General features: G+C 43.4%; 1 protein-coding gene and 1 long non-coding RNA gene across 2 annotated transcripts; both read right to left on the reverse strand.

Annotated features, from left to right (window-relative positions):
• Window positions 1–226: 226 nt before the first annotated feature.
• On the reverse strand, window positions 227–9088 carry LOC142584262 (complement inhibitor CirpT4-like). The gene is made up of 3 exons (XM_075694406.1): window positions 8833–9088; window positions 8206–8317; window positions 227–399 (listed from the first exon to the last, which is right to left on the reverse strand). Exons 1-3 carry the CDS (start codon window positions 8936–8938, stop codon window positions 294–296), a joined length of 324 nt encoding a protein of 107 aa, XP_075550521.1. The 5' UTR covers window positions 8939–9088; the 3' UTR covers window positions 227–293.
• Window positions 9089–10364: 1276 nt separating this feature from the next.
• Window positions 10365–23180, reverse strand: LOC142584264 (uncharacterized). Its single transcript, XR_012828745.1, has 3 exons — window positions 22913–23180; window positions 13740–13851; window positions 10365–10576 (listed from the first exon to the last, which is right to left on the reverse strand). It is a non-coding gene; the product is annotated as an uncharacterized LOC142584264 (long non-coding RNA).
• Window positions 23181–24238: the final 1058 nt, after the last annotated feature.

Consider the following 24238-nt stretch of genomic DNA (forward strand, 5'->3'; position numbering starts at 1 on the left):
CAATTTTATATATATATATATATATATATATATATATATATATATATATATATATATATATATATATATATATATATATATATATATATATATATGTATGTATAGCTGGTCAGGCCCCAGCCCAATCCTCTCCCCCGCCCGGAAAATGCACAGTTTCTGCCTATGGTCGCTTACAAAACCAACGCATACTCAAGCACTCACAATGATACGGCGCTGAGACTGTGACCACGTTGGTGCACTGAACATCCTTTATTGCTTCCGGCTGTCAGACGCTGGGTATCTATTATTTATTCTTAGTTGAATCCAGGGCCATCGCAAACCAGTCGTGGGCAGCAGTCCGGATATGTTCCGTTTCCTCTGACTTCCGTGCAACCTTCTATCTGAGGATTGGGTGTACACCTGCAGAGCGAAGGAAAGGTGTTCGTAATATAAATGGGTGACTATACAACAGAGGAAGATATGCGGATCCCACGCACTGTGGGAAATGATGCATTCGAAGCTCACGGTGCTGTTTGCTTTGATTGACACTAATTAGTGGGTACGTTGACGGCACATGTTTAATTTCTTCAATGTTTCTTCCAACAAGGGAGTGCTGAGTTTATGACATACGTTACATTGCGTGCACCGTCGATGTTTGTCTGCGTAGTACACAGAACACACAGGGAGAAGTGTTTGCTTGAGGCGTTGTTTTGCGCCGTACTTGACAACCTCTGAGAGGGTTGAGCATATTCTTTGCCTCACACGGCACATCGCATCGTAGCAAGGTATTAAACTGTGATTGAATTATAGTACTGTACGTGCCAAAACCACAATCGAATTATGAGGCACGCCGTAGTGGTGGATTCTGGATTGAATTTGACACTGGGGTGATGTTTAATGGGTCCCTAAAGTGAAGTGCATGAGCGTTTTTATTTCGCCCCATTGGAAATTCAGCTGCCATGGTCGGGATGGAACCCATGACCTCGAGCAATGCCATAGCCTCATAGCTACCGCGGTGGGCACAGCAGTGTTAATTTCACGAGTGGCCGCTTACGCAGTGTCATATAGACCCTACGGTGCACATTAATGCGGCTCTGCTTCTGCACGCCATGAGTAAGTTGTCCGCTTGACAACTTTTGCATGGTGTTTATTTGAGAAATAGCAGACACGTACCGCTAATGCACCCCTTGAACTTCAATTTATCCCTTTTGCCCACGACCCCTGTCGTGTCTATGTATAGCAGTAGCGCTTCTTTGCCTTCTCAAGTCGACTGTTCCAATCACCCCACTCCGCTCCTTGTATGAGTACTGCGAGCGAAGGCTCACGAGGCGGTTCACTCGTTTCGCAATTGCGTCGCTTCTACCCATTCTCTGCCCCCCTCTCTCCCCTCCTGTCTACCATTCTATCTAGGTTTCCCGTGAACTTGCACCTTAGTAGAAATATATCTGTTATAATTTCTACAATGCTTTTTTAGGGGGGAGTAGGGGTGGAGGGGATCACGGATAATTGAAGTTGTCAAGAGGCTAATCCGGCGACGCCTAGGCATCTCCGGAGATTATTGTGCACATTCGACGCGGCGCAAAAGTCCAAAGGAGTCTCTGGGGTCGCTTTTCGTCGCTGCCGTACTCCTTTCATGTATACACATGCTCTAAACCAACCCCCGACGCGGTGCACCAGACAGCAACAGCAGCAGCACCAGCAGTAGCAGCAGCAGTGGCACATCCGAAAGAAGAGGCAAAGAAAGCTTCGCTTTTTAAAAGTTGTTTAGACTCTCTACGAAGATAGAAGATAGATAGAAGATAGATAGATGGAGAAATATAAGGCTTCTGTGTTTGTTAATTAGTTCGTGTGAGTCTGTGTGTGTATGTGCGCGTGCGTGCATGCTTGTGTGTGGCTGAGCGTCATAGATTTACAGCTGTGTGCTAACTGTGTCGGTAATCCGGCGTTATACATCTAGTAGCGGGTGGTGGTCGTATAGGACCCCGACCCGCTAAACGGGCAGGACTATAGTCAAGCCAGTGTAGCTACTTTTCGGTCGGGATCCTCAGCATCCCCAATGTTGGAGTAAATTTTGATTTGTTCCGCGACATATAAAATATCCGCCAATAGAGAACTTTCAAATAGGGGGCTCAAGAATTTAGTGTACGCAAGTGCGCATCGGTTGAAGAAAACCTGGAGCAGTGTTTGGGTGCTTGGGCATGCTAGCTACTTGCGTCCCTTGATCTAAAGCTAGCTAATGGGAAACATTCACTTGACAGGCTATATTACGACAGAAATAAGGAGCTTGAAACCATGCATTCGGTAACCCCTTAATGCACAAGGATTGTTTTATAAAATTTTGGCAAAATTTTCTGATGCTAGAAATTCATAAACAATCTTAAATTTTTAAAGAGACACATGGTTGCAATTACACTAGCGGAAGCTTACGCGTCACGTGTATATTACACCTTGCGGTTAAGAATATATTTTGAAAGGATAAAGAAAGACGTTTGCCAATAGAAGAAAACCTGCGAAAACATGAGAAGCACTGACAAACTTCGGAGTAATAAATCACCATTCTTTCACGCATCAAAGATTATCTCAGTTTTTTTAAAAATCTGTTTCGATTGACTAAATTATAACTTCTATATTCAAGCTAGATGCCTTATTGGGCTTCGTTTTATTCCTGATTTTATAATGGCGCAGAATTGAACAGCTTGGGGCTAGCATAAAGATACCCTAATCGTTCTTTGTTTTTTTTTTCCTCTTTTCGAGCAAGTTTGTTGTTACTCTTGTTTTCATGACATGCAAGGCTGCTTGCCCAATATTATGTCTATCGTAAAAAAGTAGCTTTGAAATAAAAGGCTTTCATTCTTAGACATGCCGTTAGTGGTGGCTATCACGAGGTGACGGGTGATCCAGTATAATTAGTCGATAATTAACAAAACATGTCCGACGATAATGATGCCCCGTAATGCAAAACTTGAGCTGAGGTTGATACGTGTTTTCATTTCAGGATATATTGAGGCAAAGAGTTTGAGACCTAAATCACCGCACCGACTGGAAATGGGAAAGTGACGTCAACGCTTTCGCAGAGGGAAGGGCAATATGGGAACGCCGATATGATGAGTGGCATCGGAGCCAGCTTTAGAAGATCACGACGAATGCGCGAGCTGCGGAAGGAGCGCGTTCTTACGGTTACGCCGAGGGACGCTGGCGCTCAGTCCAGGAACAGGTGCCTAAAAACTACGCTCTAAAACTCACGAATTAACTTTTAAGCTTTCAGCTTCAGCGGGATCAACGTATGCGACAGATTGAAGCGAGCTTTCCATACAAGCCGTATCAAATGTTGGATCTGGAAAGAAATTCTGCGATGATTACGATACTCCCTAGCGCGAAATTTTAAATGAGAGATATTGGGAGGCGCGGAAAATGTGCCTCGTGAGGCACGTTGCAAACGGAGCGAATTGTGGCACGACTACCTCACTTATCGGGAGATCGCGAGAGGCAGCGCGTGGGTGACGCGTGGCGCGATTCACAAAAGCCGCCGTACGCAAGCAGACCTTCACCCAGGGAGCGCTTTGTTTTCATATATGGTATCTGTGGCGTCATTGGTGAACAGGCGACGCGCGCTACCGTGGCGCCATCTTGTAACCATCGTCACCTCCGAGCCCGTCTTGAAAGGCACTACGCTTTTCTTGTCACGCTTTCGCCAGACCCGACTCTGCCACTTTCCGCCTGATGATTCCGTTGCACCCGCCTTCTCCGATTTTCTCCTCGCGCTCTCTTTGCTATCGCAGTCTTTCATTCCCCGCCGACGCTCGCCAGAGGAACGAGCGCCTGAGAGCAGCGCTCTAAAACACCTGTGTATTTTCATGTCATATAATAAATTACACTAGCTGGCACACATCACAATTCGTAACAGAATAGTTGGTCTAATAAACAATTGAGCCTATACAAATGTTATATTTTTCAACAACTATTGTTTTCTCGCCACAGAACTAATCGCTCAACTCGTCTATAAAACACTCCGTAACTGCATACTTTACTATATATGAAGATTCCGCAATAATGTTTTCCTCATAGAACCGCCAGCGCGTATTTGTCGTTCACAATATTGCAGTAGACTTATAAAGAGCAAACAACCCACTTTGTCTGCGCTACTGTAAGGCGTCCGAATCTGGAAAGTAAGCTGTTAATCTATAAAATGTTTGCCCATTGTGAGATGAACAGCTGCCACACATGTTTCTAGGAAAAAATAACTCAGTAATAATTTCCCAAATTACAGGGGCTACGTATGTCATTATTAGAGATGACACCGATCCCCAGTAAAAGCGCGTTGGCTTCGTTTGCGTTGATTCTACTAAGACAGAAGCTGTCCTTCTATGTCTATCATTTTAAAAATCCGTGGTTTTATGTGCCAATACCGCCTTTGAATAGAAGTCATGCCATGGCGGCAGACTGGGATTGATTTTAACCACGTGAGTTTCTTGAACGTGCATGGTACAGAGGGGTTCTTTTGAATGCGCCCCATCGAAATGCGGCTGCCACGGTCAAGATTCGCTTCCGCGCCTTCACAATCAGCCGCGCGATTATGTGTGCCATGTATGATACACCATGCGATAAAGGGTCCACTTTTGCTTGTTTCAAAACATCCTACGGACACCGCCAGAAATAAAATTTTAGTGCTGCAACTGCACCTAAAAAGTAAGATTTGCCGAGCTCTACAGCACTTCGCTTGCGCTGGTTGACAACCATTCTGTCTTTTCTCCGCCATGTGTTTTTTGTTTTGATATCTCATGCCGCCCGTTAGACATCTTGTGTCGTAAGGGGTGGGAATATGCGATAATATTACTTGTGGGCAGTGATACCGCTTTCACGGTTCATGATTATATGGTAATGGAAAATAACAGTATCATCAACTGGCTAATACATATACTACAGAAAGGAAATAGCTCAGAGAGAAAAAGAAATGAGCTGCGAAAGCTCGGGAGCTCAACTGGAAAACAAATACTCAACTCACTTCCCGGGACTTTCAAAGGGGTACGTGGAGACGGAAAGAAAAAGTGTAAATGCCCAGGCGGAAATTGAGAGAAAAAAGAAACCGTGCACATCATACATCATGGATTTAATAAGATATATATAACTGCCATGGATGTACTGCAGTTCGCCTCATTATAATATGCAATCCTCTTGGCGCAAAAAAGGGCCATGCAGGACGAAGCATTCTAATTAACAATATTGTTATTAATAATACCGCCTTTTTGGGGCCCTACTGCATTCCGCTGACTACATAAGTTTGAAAGGCGAAATTTCGCAAGGAGGCGGGGGGGGGGGGGGAGGGGTGCTTTACTTGATTTTATTACTTTAGTAGGGAGGTGCACTCGCAGATAACTGTGCATACTTTGCCCACGCACTTTTTTCGTGCTAAATCACATAGAAAAAAATTTGCTCCACCATTATCGTGGCTGTGTTCAAGCACTATTTGCACTTATACTTGCAGCTAGTTTTATTCTTAGGGTGTATGAAATTTACACCGTCAAATAAGAAACACCGTGACAGTATGCAACCAAATGCAGCTCGCAATATGCAAAGTAGCTGCTTTTCAGTGCTTTGGTTTGTGAATATATTCGCATAACCTAGGTGCAAAATGCGCTGCACATTTACACGTGACTTATTATCTATGCCGCCAAACACAACTCCTTTACGTAATGGCACCTTCATGGCATTTTTCAAGTTCTGTGTAGTAAAGAATTCGCAAGAACTAAAGATGCTGAAAGTGATGAGGAAATCGAGGAGGCTTTACTGGAATTCGACATGATTAACTTGTTTGGTTTTGGCTGTCCGGGTGACAGCTGTTTTAACGGCTTTTTGTAAAATAAATTCATGATTGAATTTATTTTAGTATTTAATATGCTGTGTAGTAAGGAACTGCGGTTTACTGCTTAGCTATTGTTTAATGATTGAAGACAAACTAAAGAAGACACCTATACTCTGTCGAATTTTGTCCCTGCGGACTATACAGCGGGCGCGGACTATAGTGCGGAAAATACGGCATTATTACTATAATAAAAAACATAAGAAGTCTTGAAAGTAGATTCTTTCATGCAAGACGCGGAATGCGACGATTATTGTTGTTGCCACGACAGAGTTTACTTCAAAAGAAATATTCATGCATGACTGACTGTGAAGCGACTTAGCTTCGTCGTTGCGTTCTCCAGTAGCCTTCATCAAGAAAAGGCGAAAACAAAAGCAGTTGACGTAGCAACGAAACATTCTGCCTGGCCCAGGAAGCGCACGCGGCAAACCGATGAGCCAAGCTGACCTGAAACAGGCTTCCCGTTAATCGGGAGCTACGTCGACTTCTACAGTCAAGGCGACGCATACGCCGTGGTGGAAAGAGCGCCACGTGACTAGCTTGCCACCGTCACAGCTGTAGCCTCGTGTAGTGGTGGCTGCTTAATAAGTTATGTGGAAAGCAGTCGATGGAATACCGGCGATCCCCACAACTGTAATGTCATCACTTCACACTTTAGTAGCTACACTAACCGCGATAAAGCCTGCGGCTCAAGTTATTTGACGTTGTTAGAATGCATGCAGCGTTAGTTGAAAGCACTAAGATCGAAGTTCTGGTTATTGAATTTGGAGGCTGTGTCGTTTTTAGTAAGTATAGCATTCCGTCGTGTCGCCAACCGTGGCAGTTCGTGGGATATTGGAAGCTGTTTCTGCCTACAGGGTCGGAGGTAGCATTTCCGTTCAAGTAGGCCTATTTTCTATCTTTGGTATACTTCTTGAGGCTTCCACAGTCAGACGTTGCCACGGGGACTGCAGAATTTGTTGTAAAGGTGGTTTCCGTGCAAATAATTAGTTCACGTCAACATTTCCTACGACTTTATTTCTCCATGATGTTTCTTTTGCTTCCAGACAGAACCCAGCGCTCTTTTCTGCATTTATACAACTCATTTGCCCATACCCGATAGATAATATGCACCATTCATGCAGGGCGACCAATCTATCTTAAACTCTAAAGGTGGTCATCTCTTTCTCAATAACAGACTGAAAACATAAAGATAGGAACATGCAGAGAGTGATCGGGAAGGCCCACTGCTCTTGAATTATTAGACATGAAAAAACGATATCCGAGGACACCTAAGCAATTCATATTAGTTGTGAATGCGAAAGCATTAATGAACAATTGAACGCTGCTGAGCAGTCCTTCGAGTTATGAAGTCGTCGCGGGGAAGCAAGCGTGTTCAGATGCTCGACGCGTTTTGCTTTGGCCTTGCCGGGTCGTAGTTAGAGAGCATGCGAGAACTTGCGCCGACAGAAAACACGCGCATAGCACAGTCTTCCGAGAGCGACAGCGAGGGTGATGCGGCGTCGCGGTGATGCCCTCTCCCCTCTCGCTACACCTGGCGCGCCATAACTGCTGCAGGCGTTCCCTTTAGCCCGCTTTGCTGTGTCGACGCCCGCCCGCAAAGTGGCGTCGCGGGCCAATGAAAATTTAGGTGCCGATTCGCTCCTACAGAGGACAGACGCTGGCATTTTCGCTCAATGAGCCATTTTCACACTTTCGCATGAAACGTGTAGTTACAGCAGCGCTAAGCTGAAACAAGGACAGAGGCCGAGATGATATAGCCGCAAGAAAAAAAAAATGCTATATTTCGTCCTGCTCAGCAATGCTGTAAAAATGGTCGAGTCACCCCTGCAGAACAAACGACAAATGTTGGCCGCGGTTGAAAGATGGCGGCATATGAAAGCGCTGGAGTTTTATTGTTTCACTGGTTTGCCTTCGAAAGTGATAGTCACACTCCCGTTCAAATGGCTAACTTCCTTGATTGTCGTATCTCGTTCTTGAGAATTACAAGATATACTTGACGACCGTATATGGGTAGGCACGCCGAATTATACCATGGCGTGCATGTAGTGCTAATAAGGCCACCTGTAGCATTTGTACAATTCCTGACGACGAATACTAACTTTCTTGAACATGTCTGTTAAGCAGATTTTCACAGTTTCTTCCGATTCCTTAGCAAAACTAATTATAAGGCGTGTGTCATTCCTGTACTTTCTGAGAGTAGACCTCAGGATTGCGTACGTGTTATTACACGCAGAATAACGTACACTCTCTGCGGTAAATTGCCAGTTCTTTTTTTATCGTTTGACCTGGTTGTTGCTCATGGATGCTAAATGACTTGACAGCACCTTAAGGTCGATAAGTTTCTTAGCAATAACAAGACTACTTACCCTCCGATGTACACTTTGTGTGTCTCAGTATTGCAGAACCAAGCTTGGCACGGGCTTTCAAACTGAATATTTTCGTGGTGATCAAGGGTCCGGTTCTGAAAGACACATTTGCCTAAGAGGCAAAGCGTACGTTCAGATAAAGTAAACATCATTGTGATTATGACATGGTTAATTTCTGTTCAGAAACCACGTCCAAAATATTTACAAGCGCTATCTAGCACATATAGCCAATTTGCAATAACTACACGATTATTTTGGAAACAGTAGCCCGTCTGCCATAATTTTTGGCGTTGATATCAGAAAAGGATGTCACTTATGGAATCTCGGCCGTTTGTAAAAATTTGCCAGGAAAAGAAGGCGCCACTATTTCAACCACCTTAGGGGAAATATTATTCAACAAATCGTTTCATTTCGCATAGGCGCTTCAGGTAGATAAAGCATCAGCAATCAATTAACTAACGGTTACAAATGTTGACGTCTTTCAGTACATAACTTTGATAAGTGCTAGATATTTGCTAGATAAGTGCTTCATATTCAAAAAGGGATTCATAGACACTAGAACATCTGTGAAACGGGCTACATTCGAAGGCCTGCATTAATTAAAATTTTGCGAATTGCACTACTTACCGTCGACCACTTCTACATACGATTCACCACTGTAAGCCACAGAAGGATTCCACAGTCTGGCGCTGAAAGTGGTGATGATCGCCAAAAAACACAGATGACAGTTCATCTTGACGAGCTGTAGCTTTGGAGAGTGCTTCGGTTAGACCGCTGGGTTTCACTTTTGTTCTCTTACCGCACGGCGACAACCAATTGAAGGAAAGGCTGCACCGAAGGTCGGGGTTCTATTCCTCGTAGCGTCTGTATGCGATATCACTATACCAAGAAAGGGTGCGTCGCCATGTGGAAACACGAGAACTGCGAAGCTACGGAGCCTGAAATTCGCTTGCTGCATTACTTGGCACGATGCTTATCTAAACGAGGGAAAAGGTCTTGTGATACGCGAAATATTGTGTTTCAGCGAGCAAATTATTTATATTTTTCCGTGCCAACTATATGTCACGTGTCCTGCAGGGAGCCAAGTGGCGGGAAAAGGCCGCGAAAAATAACGCTATAGAAGATAGGACCTGGGGCTGAATTCACTAAGTTGACTAACGAGCTAATTGTCGCGTAAGAAAACTATTACAAAAAATTGTATTCACAAAGCTAAAACTTTCGGTAAGATCAGCAAGCTTGCGATGCCCGCTTCTGCAAATACGAGAGCTGTAGTCTAAAAAAAGGCGTGTACGTAATGGTTGCGCGCGTGCAAACTCCAGTGCTCGCGACAACAGTAAGCGTAAGTAGGTTCACAAACCAAACAGCCGTCGCAGCTGCCCATAAAAGAAGAAATTTCCGCGATAGGCGGGTGACAGTCTTACGAGCCTAATTACGTCTATACGCGCCGTTCGAATCAACGCGGGTAAATGTTGGAACGCGTTGTAGCGGCCCATTGGTCAGTGGCGACTAATGCTAGCCGACGATGGCGGGACAGCGTTAAGGGCCCCGCGTTGGAGAAAATTCGGCGTCCCTCGTCCTGCGGCGACCGTCTTGTGAGCGATACATCCTTCCGAACCACGCGTATTCAACGAATCAAGCCTTCCGTATAGCGCAGAGCCGTTACCGATCTAACAGATTTCCTCAGAGTGAAATGCGCCCCAGAAAAAATCGCGAAGTACGATGAAATCATTATGGGGCACGCCATAGTCGGGGGCTCCGCAATAGTATTGAACAGTTATCCTTATGTAACGTGTATCTAAATCTGTGTACACGAGCTATTCTTGCATTTCGTTGTTACCCGCACTGAAAGGTGGCCTCAAATATGTGGCGTCGCAGCCGGCAATCGAACAGGTGTCATTTGTGCATAGAACATAACGCGATAGCCGCTAAGCCGCAGCGTTGGGTTAGTCGTGTTAACGCTATAGAGTTATTTGCTTGTTGTTCGAACGGACTAGTCCGAGAACAAGTTCTGTCAATCAACACAAGCAATTTCATAGATTGGCGCGGCAGCTATTAGAGACCGTTACGGTTGATGTTTGAGCATTGTTTGATTCTTCTCAGTGAATAAAGGAGCAGGTTACACTTCGCTCACTTGCTAATAGGCCCAACTATGACTCATATCGTGTTTTAGTTCAGTTTATTCATTCATGGTGGTGTCCATGTGGAACGCTTCGTATTGATGCACCTTCGCTCGCCACCGCAGATCAGTAACCAATATAGAATGGCACCGGCAGACTAGCGTCTGAAGCACGCCATCTTAGGGCAGCAGTTGGGATACGGTCCTTTACCGTCCATCAATTTGCAAGCCCGTCCAACTTGTGTCTTCGGACACCTAGAAGAAAGAAAAAGAGTAACGTGTACTCAGAGCTAAACAATAGCACAAACATTTTGCTCATTGTGCCTGTCGCAGGAATTCATGTGTAGAAGGAACATGGGCACATTAAGGTAAAGCTACATAAGCCAAAGAAATTGAACGTTATTTACACCCATTCAACAATGTGTAGAACTTCGTTTTATCGAATGTTACGAATGTTGCACTCTTAGAATGCACAGGGCAACGTGAAAATTTCCATGTGTACACACGTGAAAGGCGGTTGATGGCCTCATGCGAAACATTAGTCGCCAGTATGCGAAGCGTCTATTTAGATTCGAAATCAGTCACTGACGTTTCTGGCTAGTATCAAGCACGCTAGCAGGCAGGTTGCACAAGAACTTGAGAAACAAAGAACAGAAGCAGAGTGTGATATGACAGGACACCTAATATCCCCATTTATATGAATACGGTAGAAGCATATGCAAAATTTGATGTATCGCATATACTCATGAGCCACCCTTTACATGAATGTGCATTGTCCTGTCCAGCATGCTACGGACACTTAGTGTCATATTTGGAAGTTAGCACTCTCATTTACGTTGTGCGTGTTTGTCCTTTCTGTTTTGCACACGTCTCCTCGTCTGCGCTCCCTCATGTCTGATAATCCTAATTTCGCTATGAGAGTACGTGCGGGGTGTCGGATGCATTCCGCCAGGTTCTCTTTGATTTGTCCACACGAGCAAATTTACAAGCCGTTTATTTTGTGGCACGTGCCGTATTGCATAATAATATTAAATTTTCGCTGCATGTCCGCTACTGTTGTAATGTGCCGCGGTAGCCGAGCGCAGCCGTCTCAGCTTTTATCTCCTTAATGCAGACCTGGCTATGTTACCGCCGCAGATATAATAACTCGACAATAGTGCTCTCATTTATTGTTCACGAAGGAGACACTTTTTCAATTCGAGCAAGTTACCTAGGAGTGAATAGAAATCCCGTACGGGCTCCGCCACAAGCCACCGTTTTTGTTTCGATGTCCCGCAGTGCAGCAGTAGCGGCAGCGGGTTGGCAGGCCGGTTGTCATCCCGCCCCGAATGGCTACTCATATTTCTTGATATGGTTTGGTTATGTTCACGTGCGCTACTGAAATGCGCAGTTTTCATCTCAAGCCCCGGCTGTTTGGTGCATTCGATACAATACGCCTTCCTAGAGAATTAGCTCATTTATATGAGTTGCGATACGCTCGAAAGATGATGCGATATGCTTCTGTCGCATTCGTGTATAGGCAGCTAAGGATCAATTCAACAAGCTGATGTTGTATGTGCTTTTGTGAAAAATGTCCACCATGAAATTTATGCGCACTTAATAGTGCATTGAGTGATGGCACGATAGAATCAAAAAATTAAACACAAAAAATTAATACTCTTTTCCACGTGTCAAATCGAGTAAAAGCTCAACACTGTCTTTTGTGCATAAGATTATAAATTTTAAAGCGCTACACTGAATAAATACCAAGGACTCAACATCGTGATTAAGGGCAAAGCACTCCTCAACTTTTCAGCCACCTCTGCTGGGTATTTTGTTTTTTTAGTCTTTCCTAAAGACAGCCGGGAACTCCGCCGATAGCGCATCGGAAGTAAAACATTGTTGTAGTTGAAGCCTTATCTGTTTTGTACATTCGGGAGAATACGGTAATTTCATTACAGTTTAACGCCCTAAGACGATATCTTTTATTACACTTTTGAGGTTTCTATTCCATTTGCAAGGTGCCATCGCAATCTTAATAGATCCATGTCGGCTAAGTAGCAACTTTACGCATCGAGGTATCGTAAGTTACCGTATCGTATCTTAAATGCAACGGAGATGTAACCTGAAGAGTGTGGAAAAAGAAAATTTCCTCAATTGACATGTTGTGTCATATTTACTAGGCCAAAAAATTCCCAGTGCCATGGCTAATATTAGGAGTCATTATCGGCAATCTGTAATTTTAACGGCCTTTTGATCATTGTTGTATCAGTGCTAGCAGAAACCACAGCACGCTTTGTGGAGACATCTTCCATATGTAAGGGAAACACTGCTGTAGTGAGGACGTCGAGGTTCAACGAGAATAGTTTTTCAACCTAGAGTGGCGTTGCGTTTCTTATTTTCAGTCATAATGTAGTTGTTACACATCCACCGGAACTTTAATTTTCTTTTCCACAGTTGTACAAAAATCGTTCCAATGTATTTGGTAGTAAGCAGTAGTGCCGCGTTCAGTAAAGACGACAATGCGGCAATATTAGTAACAGATCATCACTGGCACACTGCTAAAAATACGACGTGAATAAGACTGGACGGCACAATCAATGCAAGTCGAATCTGTGTCGACATACAATAATTTGCCGTCCACACCCTTCGTTTTGGGGATTTATGTGATCGAACTGGCAAGCCGAGCAAATACAACTTTTGCGCAAAAAGATATGCACCTCTGCCGGTAAGCTTCAATAACGTACGTGTTCTAAAAACTTCCGTACTACGCTGCCATCAGCCATATTCTCTGTAACATTATAGGATATAAGAGAATGACTTCGATGCCTGCATTGTGTTCTGCGTAATACTGATTTTCCAATACGACATCTTGTTTCACTTGAAGACATCGTTGAGGCGTTCCGTGTCGAAACGTGGTCAAACGAAGATAAAAAGTTCGCCCACAATGCTAGCTAGGAATCCTTGTAGATTGGTTGTCATAATAATAAATGAAAAAGCCCTACATTTTGTAGTTAGATTGCGAAGTACATAAACTGACAACTCTGGAATAAAGTAGACCGGTTAGCTGCCGTCCTCTTTGTGTTGCTGTTCCTGACGAGCACTTATGATTTCCAATCTTAACTCTTATAGTTCGACTAAGTGTGCAAAATTTCACTGACGACCATTCAAGAGGGAAAGAGAACGGGTATTGAATGAGTTGGAATGCCACCTAGAATAGCAGAGAAATAATTAGATCTTGCCATGAGACACAGCAGATTTACAAGCACACAGTGTACTTCTGTTGCAGAGAATAACTGAATATCTTTGGGAGGTGTCCACATACACCAGCGTTCATGAAACATATTGGCGATGTGTTTGGCGCATTATAGTCTGCACGGCTGCTGCGCCATAAAAATCCCAAATCATCATCATCATGACAAAAAATTTGGTTACCTACCCAGAAATCACCACAGCTTTAGACGTTCCATCGCATCTCCATCTTTCACAAGGATTCTCTAGGCTTAAGGATTGATCCACTTCAATTGTTTTCCCTTTGTACGCACACTTACCTGAAAAACAAATGCGTGAACTTTTTTCGCTTCTCAAACATTGTTCTTAAACAGTATAAGGTGTTCTAGACTGCCCGGTTGTAAGTTTCCAATATATAAAATGCTTGTAATCAACCACAGCACAACAAAGCTGCAAGCTCCTTTTAGGGTGTCCTTTATTGCTCTAAGAAGGCTATCGAAGGCGAATTTTTGTGTGCCAGTCGTATATTCTAGACAAATTTCTATACATGACGTGGTCGCATGCTATAAACAGCAATTCGGCTATATAAGGGATACCACAGCAAAAGGCTCAGTATTAATTTTGGAATGAGTCTATTTTAACGAGCTTTTGTTGCTCTTCGCCCTCGCCCAATGGATAGGGCCTTGGTGGGTAATAGAAGCGGTGATCCTCTGGGACAGCTGAACGCTAAAGCCAATGAATCAACAGGAAGGGTAAGCCCACATAATCAATTTCATTGCACACTAAGCTCTAACATAATGATGTAAGGCTGCGGGTACAGCGCATGTGGCAGTCCTGTAAGGAACTAGGAGCAACATCGGGCTAACAAATGAACCCGAGGCAATGCCTGGCCCATTTTTCGAGGGCTTATTCAGAAAAATTTAAGGGGCCATATTTTTCAATTTCGACAGGAGAAATTAATTTTTTCTTGCTCAATGTTTGGAATAACATGAATTTTAATTTGGCAAACAGGAATTTGCCTTAGTAAGAAAAATAAGAAAAATAAATCAATAAAGAAAGACCCAGCAAGCCAGAAGCATATTGCATAGATTGTGCTGAAACAAGGTTTTGTACAGTCCCCAAACTGAAAGCGTTTTGTATAAGGCTATAATAATATTTATTGAGAGACTGCGGTGAAATAAAATCAATTCTAACATGGACGATCACCGCTACGACATGAAAAAAGAACAGTGGAAAAAAAAGGACATTGGTCAATGTAGGCCAAAGTTCGCATGTTTTGTCCGCATCTATAACGAGGACGTTTTACAAGTTCTCGCAGCTCGTTGCCATGAGCCTTTGAAATTTTAGCTGAGTGCTTTTGCCCTCGTTCACAGGAGAAAGTCGCTAAGTGTGCTCAAGTTTGTCGATGTTGCTAAATTAGCGATATTTAAAAAAGAACCTTGCATAACATTGTCACCATCCATTCTCGCTACAATTTCTTGGAAAATACTGCACTGGCATGAACTGACGCAATAATAGAAAAGATGAGGGATTGTTTATATTGCTTCGATTTATTATGCGAAAACTATGACCGAATAAACGGTGGCCCCACTGCGAACTATAGGGTAGGTGCGTTCCCGTTGTTGCAGTTTCTTTTACTTTATGTAAAGAAAACGCTTCAGGATGGTCAACTTTTAGGCGCATCCTTTGCGAGAGATTCATAGGAAAGGGGGAGAGCGGATCCAAGAACAATTTTCTTCATTGAACGCCGAGTTTCAACTTTAATAACGAGACAACGCGCAGCGGAATTAGTGCCTGAGTAAGAGTACACCTCACTCAGTAAGAGTACACGCGTCGAAAGTTGCAACTAGGGTAGAATACCCTATGCACTATAGTCAATGGAATCAAAATTGTAATGTGAAAGCATTAAATGGCTCATGAGGTGGAAAATCCGCCGTTGGCAGCATCACCACACGACGGAACAAAAGGCCACGAACACTTGACCTTTGGTAGGAGTCAAACCCGCCATTTTAGGTGTTAAGGAAACACTAATTAGGGTAGAGTAAATTAAGCTAGAGTTAATTAAGGCATCAAACCCATCACCTATGGTGGGAGTCGAACCCACAACGTTTAGCCTAATTGAGGCGAAGTTAATTAGGGCACAGACAATTAAGATATAGATAATCAAGGCACTCCAACCCACGACCTCTGGTGGGAGTCTGGCATGTATGCCACCTGTAGTCGTCGATTACACAGAGTTATAGCAAAAAAGAAATCAGTGTTTCTCGTTAACACACTGAGCATTCCTGGTGCTTTTGCACTACAGCCAGAGGTAATATTTAGCACAGATTAATACACAGTCACGACGAAATGCCTGTAGACCATGGATACTGCAAAAAAAAAATACTTTTTCTTCTTCGCAAACTAGGAGATGCAGGCTGTAATGATGTGGTACAGCCTATGTGTGGCTCTGCAGCCAGTGCACAGCAGTGAGACAATTCCGCGTTGCGCGGTTGGGCTATACTCAATTTTTTAAAAATTCCGGATGCTGTGACCTTGAGACTTTTGCTCCGGACCGTGCATTCTGGTGCACTTCATGCTTGTGGCATGCAGCGCTGTTTCGCACATCTTTTCCTGCTCTTGTTTTACTGCGTCACAATTTTGCCATTCATGCACCGAGTACTCAAGGTTCGCCAATTGGCCGACATATTTAGTAGGCACAGCCTTGGCCAAAGGGGAAATTTTCGCTGCGTACATCCCCATTCCTGGAACACAATCATGGAGTTTATTACACTGGACGATTATAAACTCACGGAAAGGCCAACTGCTTGAGGTGGGACGGGTTCATTCTATAAAACACGCACCTTTGATGTGAACTATTCATTCTATCGGTCATTTTGCATAGCATATTCCTTTCTAGTTGCCGCTGGCAATTCGCGACGCATTTTGGCGTTTGCTCCCACAAGTATACCGCTAGTTCCACTGAGGGGTCTCTCACTGCTAAATTTGCGGCTCTGCGTTCTACTGGGGAAATTCTTCTCGCGTTTTCTCTCTCTCTCTCTCTCTGTGTGTGTGTGTGTGTGTGTCTTAGGAACCACAAGCAGGGTATGCGTTGAAAACCCGACATCAAGAGGCACCCTTCCATGCAACGTGACAATGCCCCACCATTTTGTCGCAGCGTCCATGAACAGTTTTTGCGATTCTTTTCAGGAATGTGCTGAGAGTACCCATCGAAAAACATTCTCGTTTATTAATAGACGATTTACCAACTGCATTGCATTGCTTTCATGTCATAGAGCAAATACCCTGCAACAACGAGCACGCGTAGACCTCTCAGGATGCAGCGATGGTGCCATATATTTGATCACATTTTCCGCTTTGTAATTCCACAATCAGAAAAATCATGCAGCATATTTTTTCCATGTTACATTAGGTCGGGTCAATGCGCTACAATTGGGGAAATTTTATGAAAATCATAGTGGCTTTTGTTAAAAAACTTTTTGAAGTAGCGCTAATTTACTAACATGGCCCCACTTTATGCACCTCGGCCAATTCTCATGCCGACGAGGGCAAAAGTATTTGTCCTAAATTTCAACGGTTATTTCAACAGAGTGGCAAAATTTTAAAAAAGAATGTGCTCGTGATAGATGCGGAGAAAAATTCCGAGCTTTGGCTTTTATTCCGCAACATTGTATTTATGTGATTATTTTTCTCTACACTACAGCGGTGATAGTCCGTGGTAATGAGTTAAAATGGATGGTAATGGACAGCAGGCTGTTAGTAAATATTTTTGCAGTCGTAACCACAACAATTTTTTGGGAGCTAACCAACATGGGGATTCGACAAAATTTCCAAAACGCGCTTCTATGTATTTGATATACAGAGGCGCATTTTTTATATACTTTATATATAAATATATTCTATATATGTTGTCTTGTTCAAACAAGATTTATTTGATTGTCCGTGGCACTCAGGCACCAAAACATAATTTTTTGATTAAAAATGATCAAAGTCATTGGACATGCTCGACCGTACATATCTGAGCACACCCATGTGATCATCAGTGATTCAGTGATTTTGTCGCCGTCATACTCATACTTTAGGTATGTTTTACGCACACTTAATGAAAATTTCTCATCATACCACATAGGTCACTAAAGGCTACGCATACGATTGTTCAGCTTCTGATCTTACCTGCTTATAGGCAGCTGGTGGCAATAAAAAAACGAAAAACAAAAGTGCAGTCATAACCTCACAGCATAGCCAATGAACAGGATCTAGGCGTTCACGTGCTTGCTGTAATCCAGTTTAGAAAAATAAAGTTTGAAAAAAAAAGAGGTACGCGCGTGCTTGCCCAATCACGAACGCAATTACAGGCGCGCGCACAGAAATGGGACAGAGACAACGCCTAACTACTTGCATGAAATAAACTTTATTTGAATATGTTGAACTAGGGAACAAAGCGAAAGAAAGAGGACGCTGAATAGCCGCAGAACAACCACACGTACCGCTAACCAGCAACTGTTTATTGAGACGAAGGACGTACATATAGGTCCGCTAGGGCGCATCGTCAATATCACAGAAAAATATAAAAGAATGTGAAGATGCGGCATAGCCGACTTTACAGGAAGCGGTGTGAGCCTGGAGAAAGCGGGTCTCCACGACGGGTTAGCCGATAAATACACAATTTCTTTGTCAGTAACTAAAACAGATGTGGTTGTTGCGTGCCTCCTCTGCGTTATCTTATTTCGCGCCGTTACCTAGTTCAGAAATGTTAAAGCAATTAGCCGACATATTCACTTTATTTGAAAAGAGCGCGCGTATAGGCGGTTGTTACACATAGCTTGAACCAAGCATTAAAAAAAAGTGGTTAACCGCAACTGAGTGTCCATCGATAAATGGTATGCCGTCATGTGGCGCCCCTTATGATTTTTTTATATCACGCTTAATTAGTTATTTAACTAAGATTAATTGCGCAAGATTTTGGATATTCCCTTTAGGCCAAGCGCGTTTCGCTGCATTTTAGAGGGCGTTTTAAAACGACCGATCCCATTTTTTGTGGCAACGCACGTACATGCTGCGCGGCGATTTTTTTTTCCCGGCATTTAGAGAAAGCCCGCGTGAAGAAAACGAAAAAAATAAACCACGTGACTGCGCTGGGGCGCTATCGTGTTGCAGCGCTCTCAACCACGCTTCGTGCGAAAAAACCGTGCGCGCGGACCGCTTGGTGAAGTGAGAAGCCGCGGCTCTAGGCATTTGCCCCAGAGTGCGTCCGTATCTTTTGCGGTGGCACAGGGAAAGGAAACACCGTCATCCCTGATAAGCGATAGGCTCGACACACTGTTGAGGGCGCTGCAATACGATAGCCCACGAGCGCAGTAAGGTGGTTCTACTTCAGATTTCGCAGGATTTCTTTAAACGTCGGGAAAAACATCACCATGCAGCATGTACGGTGCCACAAAAAATTGGACCTGTCATTTTGAAATGCCCTCGACAACGTAATGAAACGCGCCTGGCTCTAGAGGGAGTATTAAAATATTTGTGTAACTGATCTTAGTTAATTAACTCGTTCAGCGTAATATGAAAACATACCCTACGGAGCGCCGCATAACGCCAAAGCATATGTCGATGGTTTCCATTCCGTTGCGGCCAACCGCTTTTTTCTAAACCATTGGTTCAAGTTACGCGAAACACCGTAAAATACGCATCTTTACCACAAATTTGCATTATGCAGGTCAACAACGCCACATTCAATCGGCTATCTACGCATGACGCTAGATATGGCAGCTGTCTTACTGAAAGATTCAGGGAACGCTATTACAAAGCAAAAAGCCAAAGGTAATGTTTTATTCTTTGCGCTGTGGCAAGTGGCATAACGAATGTACGGGATTTTCTTTTTTTTACCCTTAATGGAATTTAAAATTCACCCGTGACATTTAGCACAATGCTACTTACTGTCAAAGGCCAACATTACTTGCACGTCAAATTAAAGTGAATGCCTCATAATTACTACTTAAAAATTCTTGCTGATTACTTTAAACCTTACTTTACTTTCAATTACTTTAAAGGTGTCGCAATTCACGAATTGCAGCCGGTGACCTTAATGGTCATACCGACTTGGATCGCATTTTATGGATGACACCGGCTTTCGCATATGCGTTCACAAAATTTGTGACAAAATGCATTCGTGTTCCAGTAGCTCTCGAGCTTCAATGCATTAAAAAGCGTTTAATATATAATAAGTAGAAAAACTGCACTTCTAAGGCAAGTTTGAGTGCACTTATCATAAAACCGGCGCTAGATTTAAAAATTGTTCCAAGTGTATAGGCTTTGTTGAAATCACTGACTTCAAATCGTGTGTTGGAATATGCAGACGAAAGTAATTAGTGAAATTGTGTTAACTTTACAGTTATGTGTATTGACTTGCAGTGTAAGTAACCTATACCTCCCAGAATATTCCTATAATCAGTAGCCTCTGGTATTTAACAGATATATATATATATATATATATATATATATATATATATATATATATATATATATATATATATATATATATATATATATATGAGATCACAAACAAACTTATTGAGCTATATGTGTAGATTTGAGCCTAATGTCACCGGGTAATAAAAAATTTTGTTGACGTGAAAATAAAGCACTCGGTCTAATAAGTGCATGGAAGTAAACACGAGCATGAATTACTCGAAACAGAAAATAGTCAGCCTCTGGTCGTGCAGTCTCTGAACTGTATCTCTGTAAGACTATGACATAAAGAACTTCGGGGCGCGTGTTAACAAGAAAACTAATGCAGTAGAATTGTTCCAAATGATGAATTCCGACTCTTCTTGATGTTGGACACATCATTATCTGAAGCAGCCCAACAATGATAAAGATAACTTAGGAATGAAAAGGTTTGTGAATTCGGTCCCATTAGCAGAGATCAAGCTTCCAACGCTGATAGTGAATCGCGGTGTTGCTGACATAGTGGAGTGCAAATTTGTCATGAACTTGCGTATATACAGCGCTCTATTTCTTCGTAAAGTTTCTTGTAAGTCAGCGCTGTGACGTTGTATCTGCTCCGGATCCCGTATTCTTGTGTCTGCTATTTTTCATTTGTCAGATAGTTACCACCAAGCCCAGGCCTACTGCTTACTTCGGGAACGAGAGTGAGAGAAACGGGGGTTGTTTTAGGTCTGAGCACATGAAGCCCTCCTTGTAACAGCCGCCGAGCGTTCTCCTAGGAATAAGGTGCTTACTATTTGTGTCGAATGTTAACGTAGCGTTCGTACACAATCTTCAGTCCCACTCTGTCAGTGCATGTGGCCAGAGGTCTCATGTCAGCATCAGCGGCTTTCGAGACCCGAACGCATAGAGTTCAGGCACTGCAGTAGTATTGCTGAACATAACAAGGTACCCACAGCGTCATGCATTTGGCCAGATTTATGCGTCGGAAGGTCTGAATAGTATTGCTTCCCACACAGATACTAAGAAGGGCGACGTCTATGCAATTGCTTCCGACACCGCGACTGCCGACACTGTACCGAACGATAACGACGTTGCATGCATCTGTCGAAGAAGTTAGTCGCCCTAAATCGACGGTATGTCTATGAGAGCCTGCTGCAGTATAAGTAACTGAGTTCAGCGGAAAAAAGGGTACAGAAATCCTGCAGATTTTTCGTAACAATTTCGAGAAGGCGCGGGTGTCTCATGGGAACTATATGCATTATTTCTATACGCCGTTACAGTTTCGTCATAACAAGGAACCACTTGAAACAACCAGTATAATGCAAATGTTTTATACTTCGTTTCTACTATGAGCATGTAATCTTAGAGAGGTAGATTTTTATGTACTAAGGACGTTGCGTGGTTAAAATAATTTTGCAAGAACCATTACCGATGGTTGTCGACGCAAGCGAATAACTTGAACAAACAAACGAGCTACTGATCAAACGAGAGAGACACAGTGGCTGATCAGACGAGCGAACGAACAAGACAGAGAGCGAGAGGGAGCGAGCGAGCGAACGAACGAGCGAACGAACGAGCGAACGAACGAACGAACGAACGAACGAACGAACGAACGAACGAACGAACGATTTCCTGGCCGAACGCGACCGCCGACTATCGACCAATGACCGATAATAGACCACCGACCAACCAGGAAAGTGACCGAAAGAGCCAACGAAAGCTACGCAGTTTTAAATTTACCACGCTGCCAGAAACTTCAGACATGAATGCAGGCTCCAATGTTACATTGATGCTCGCTAGTTGCTTCTTCACATATAAAAAATTGGTTGCAGCTGATAAAGCGATAAAACGAGCTGCTTTTGACCCAAGATGGCGCATGTTGAAGAGTTTACCAGGTTAATTAATTTTTTCCAGCATAAGAGCGATTATCAAGTGGATTGGCTTAGTGATACAGTTTATACTCCTAGCGCTAGCACATGACAAACAATATATGCGTTTTTGAGAAACTCACGGTACAAGTCAGCAAATTAAATTTGATCTTCCGCGCTGTGTCTCGTCCACACAGTAGAGTAATTAATTCAACTCATTTTGTTTCAGGGCTGACAGAATGGTTTTTTTTTACAAGGATCTTTCTTTCCTTTGCGTCCGGCTTGCATACATCCTATCCTATTTTATTGCTCTTGTTTTTTCTTTCTCACTTCTTCCGCTTTGCTATATCTGTAGAAATCTTGATGTAGCTACAGCAGGTCCACAAATATCACTGGCTTTTTTGTGACAGTTCGATGGTGTTGCCCTTTTATAAAAGTGAAACTCCAACATCATCGCAGTGATATTTGCCTAGAACCATTCCGTCAACCTCAGTTACACTGGAAGCAGAGCGCGGGAAGGACGATCGGCAACGACAAGACAGGACTACGCTTCCAGTGAAACCATGTATCAGCAACCAGCCCAAGCCTATACTCTTCTGTGAACCTCAGCACCCAAACTCAAGAACCTTTGTAAACGGGCAATCGTCTGCATGTAACATGAGAAGCATTGTGGAATGCGTCTAGGGTCGCGCGCACAGGCAACCTACGGCATGCCTGTCAACAAGAAATTTGATGACTACTCTAGCGAATGTTCCAGCAATCACTTGTACCATTTCTGATAACAAATATCCTATCGCAGCAGCTGAAACTGTTCAATTTTGAACTTAATACAGAAGACATTCCGCAGAATGGCTGGCAGTGCCTACAGGTATTTCTTTCCGCAATCAAAATGCTTCCTATTGGCCCATTCCTTTAATTAGTGCTTTCGTTTATCTAGGAGGCGCGAACAATTTTTCTCGTTTCAGTTGCATTCAAGGCCGTGGCAGCACATTGCCGAGAATGGTCAGTTTGCATCCGCATCGCGCTCGCACTTGTTGGTACGGTCTCAAAGAAAAGGAATACCTACCGTTCTCGATTTCGACCGCTTCCCGCGCTGTGTAGCCACTGCATACCGCACATCTCAGGCAAAGGAAAGCGAGTATTGCCAACAGTGCGTCAGGGATAGAAATCATAATCACTGACGAGTAGATTTTTCTTTTGCACTACACCGCACGGTGACTTAACTGGAGAAAGCGTAGCGAACCAGTCAGCCGCTTACCCGCCGAGGGTGTCGAAGATATACCAAGACACAAACAGGCTGCGCGCCACTTGCGCGAACTGATCCTTTATCGTGCGCCTAAATTGGTTTCTGCTTCAATGTACGTCATGCGTGTAGGCCCACAGCATTTTTCATTCGCAGCCACCCACCGTAACTTATACACGAGGAACTGTGGCATTCGCCATGCTTGTTTCTTTTAGATGCCTTCTGAAACACTCTCAATATCTGAGTGGCAACGACAGGACGTCTTCATTTGGAAGGTCTTACCTTATTTTTAATAAACTCGTTCGACTTGAAACCTCGAAACATGTTTGAGTAAAGAAGCGCAAGCGCGTAAATAACAAGCTGGTTTTATTACAAGTCCAAAATTAAAGTGTCAAGGCGCTGCAGCGTTCAACAGTAGCTTGTGCAGCAGTCACGAAGTGTGTGTACAAGCAAAGCTCCATTTCTGTGAGATTTTGAAATCTAGGCTTTATGTTAGAACAAACTATGTCACCATCTCCGGGCGTTCTAAATGAAATTCGTGCATGTCGTCGCCGCGAATGTCACGACGTAGAAATAAACCTATATCTTTGAAACCTCGGCTACTGATTGTATTGCTACTAGGAATTCTAAAAACCTATGCGCTCACAACTGTAAGAAAAAAAGTGCTAATGAATTTTAGAACACTGCGCGTTGGCTCACGGTGTCACACTTTCTGCGTGCCATCGCATTCAATGACAGCGGCTCCTGAAACATTCTATTCCAAGGTTTACTGTTTTTAACTGACCGACAGCCATAGGTCGCCTATAGTGAGCTCAGAATTACCACTGCCCAGTGATGGAAGGGGAATATACCTCTGCGCATGCGATAAGTGGGATCATATGGCGCACGCTGTTGTTGGAGACGTTACTACTTGGGAGCCTTGTCCAACCCATTCAAAGGAAATTATAACGATTGTTCCCTTTAAGTACAGGAAAAGAGCACTGCAGATATTTAGTGAACAAAGGAGTTAATACTTTAAAAACGTTCACTTGTCACAGAAGACTGGCCATGAAGATATTTGAAAGACACCCCCCCCCCTCCCACCCAGATAATTTACCTGCTGGCGAAAGCAAAGTTAAGTTATCGTAAATAAAAAAATGAAAAGCATAA

Source organism: Dermacentor variabilis, chromosome 6 (genome assembly GCF_050947875.1).
Source record: "Dermacentor variabilis isolate Ectoservices chromosome 6, ASM5094787v1, whole genome shotgun sequence".
Classification (NCBI taxonomy): domain Eukaryota; kingdom Metazoa; phylum Arthropoda; class Arachnida; order Ixodida; family Ixodidae; genus Dermacentor; species Dermacentor variabilis.

Coding starts and splice junctions, on each gene's coding strand:
- LOC142584262 (XM_075694406.1), bottom strand. CDS start 8,938: ATGAACTGTCATCTGTGTTTTTTGGCGATCATCACCACTTTCAGCGCC. Junction 8,318..8,832: donor GTATGTAGAAGTGGTCGACG/GTAAGTAGTGCA, acceptor TTTGCCTCTTAG/GCAAATGTGTCTTTCAGAAC. Junction 400..8,205: donor CACAAAGTGTACATCGGAGG/GTAAGTAGTCTT, acceptor TTCGCTCTGCAG/GTGTACACCCAATCCTCAGA.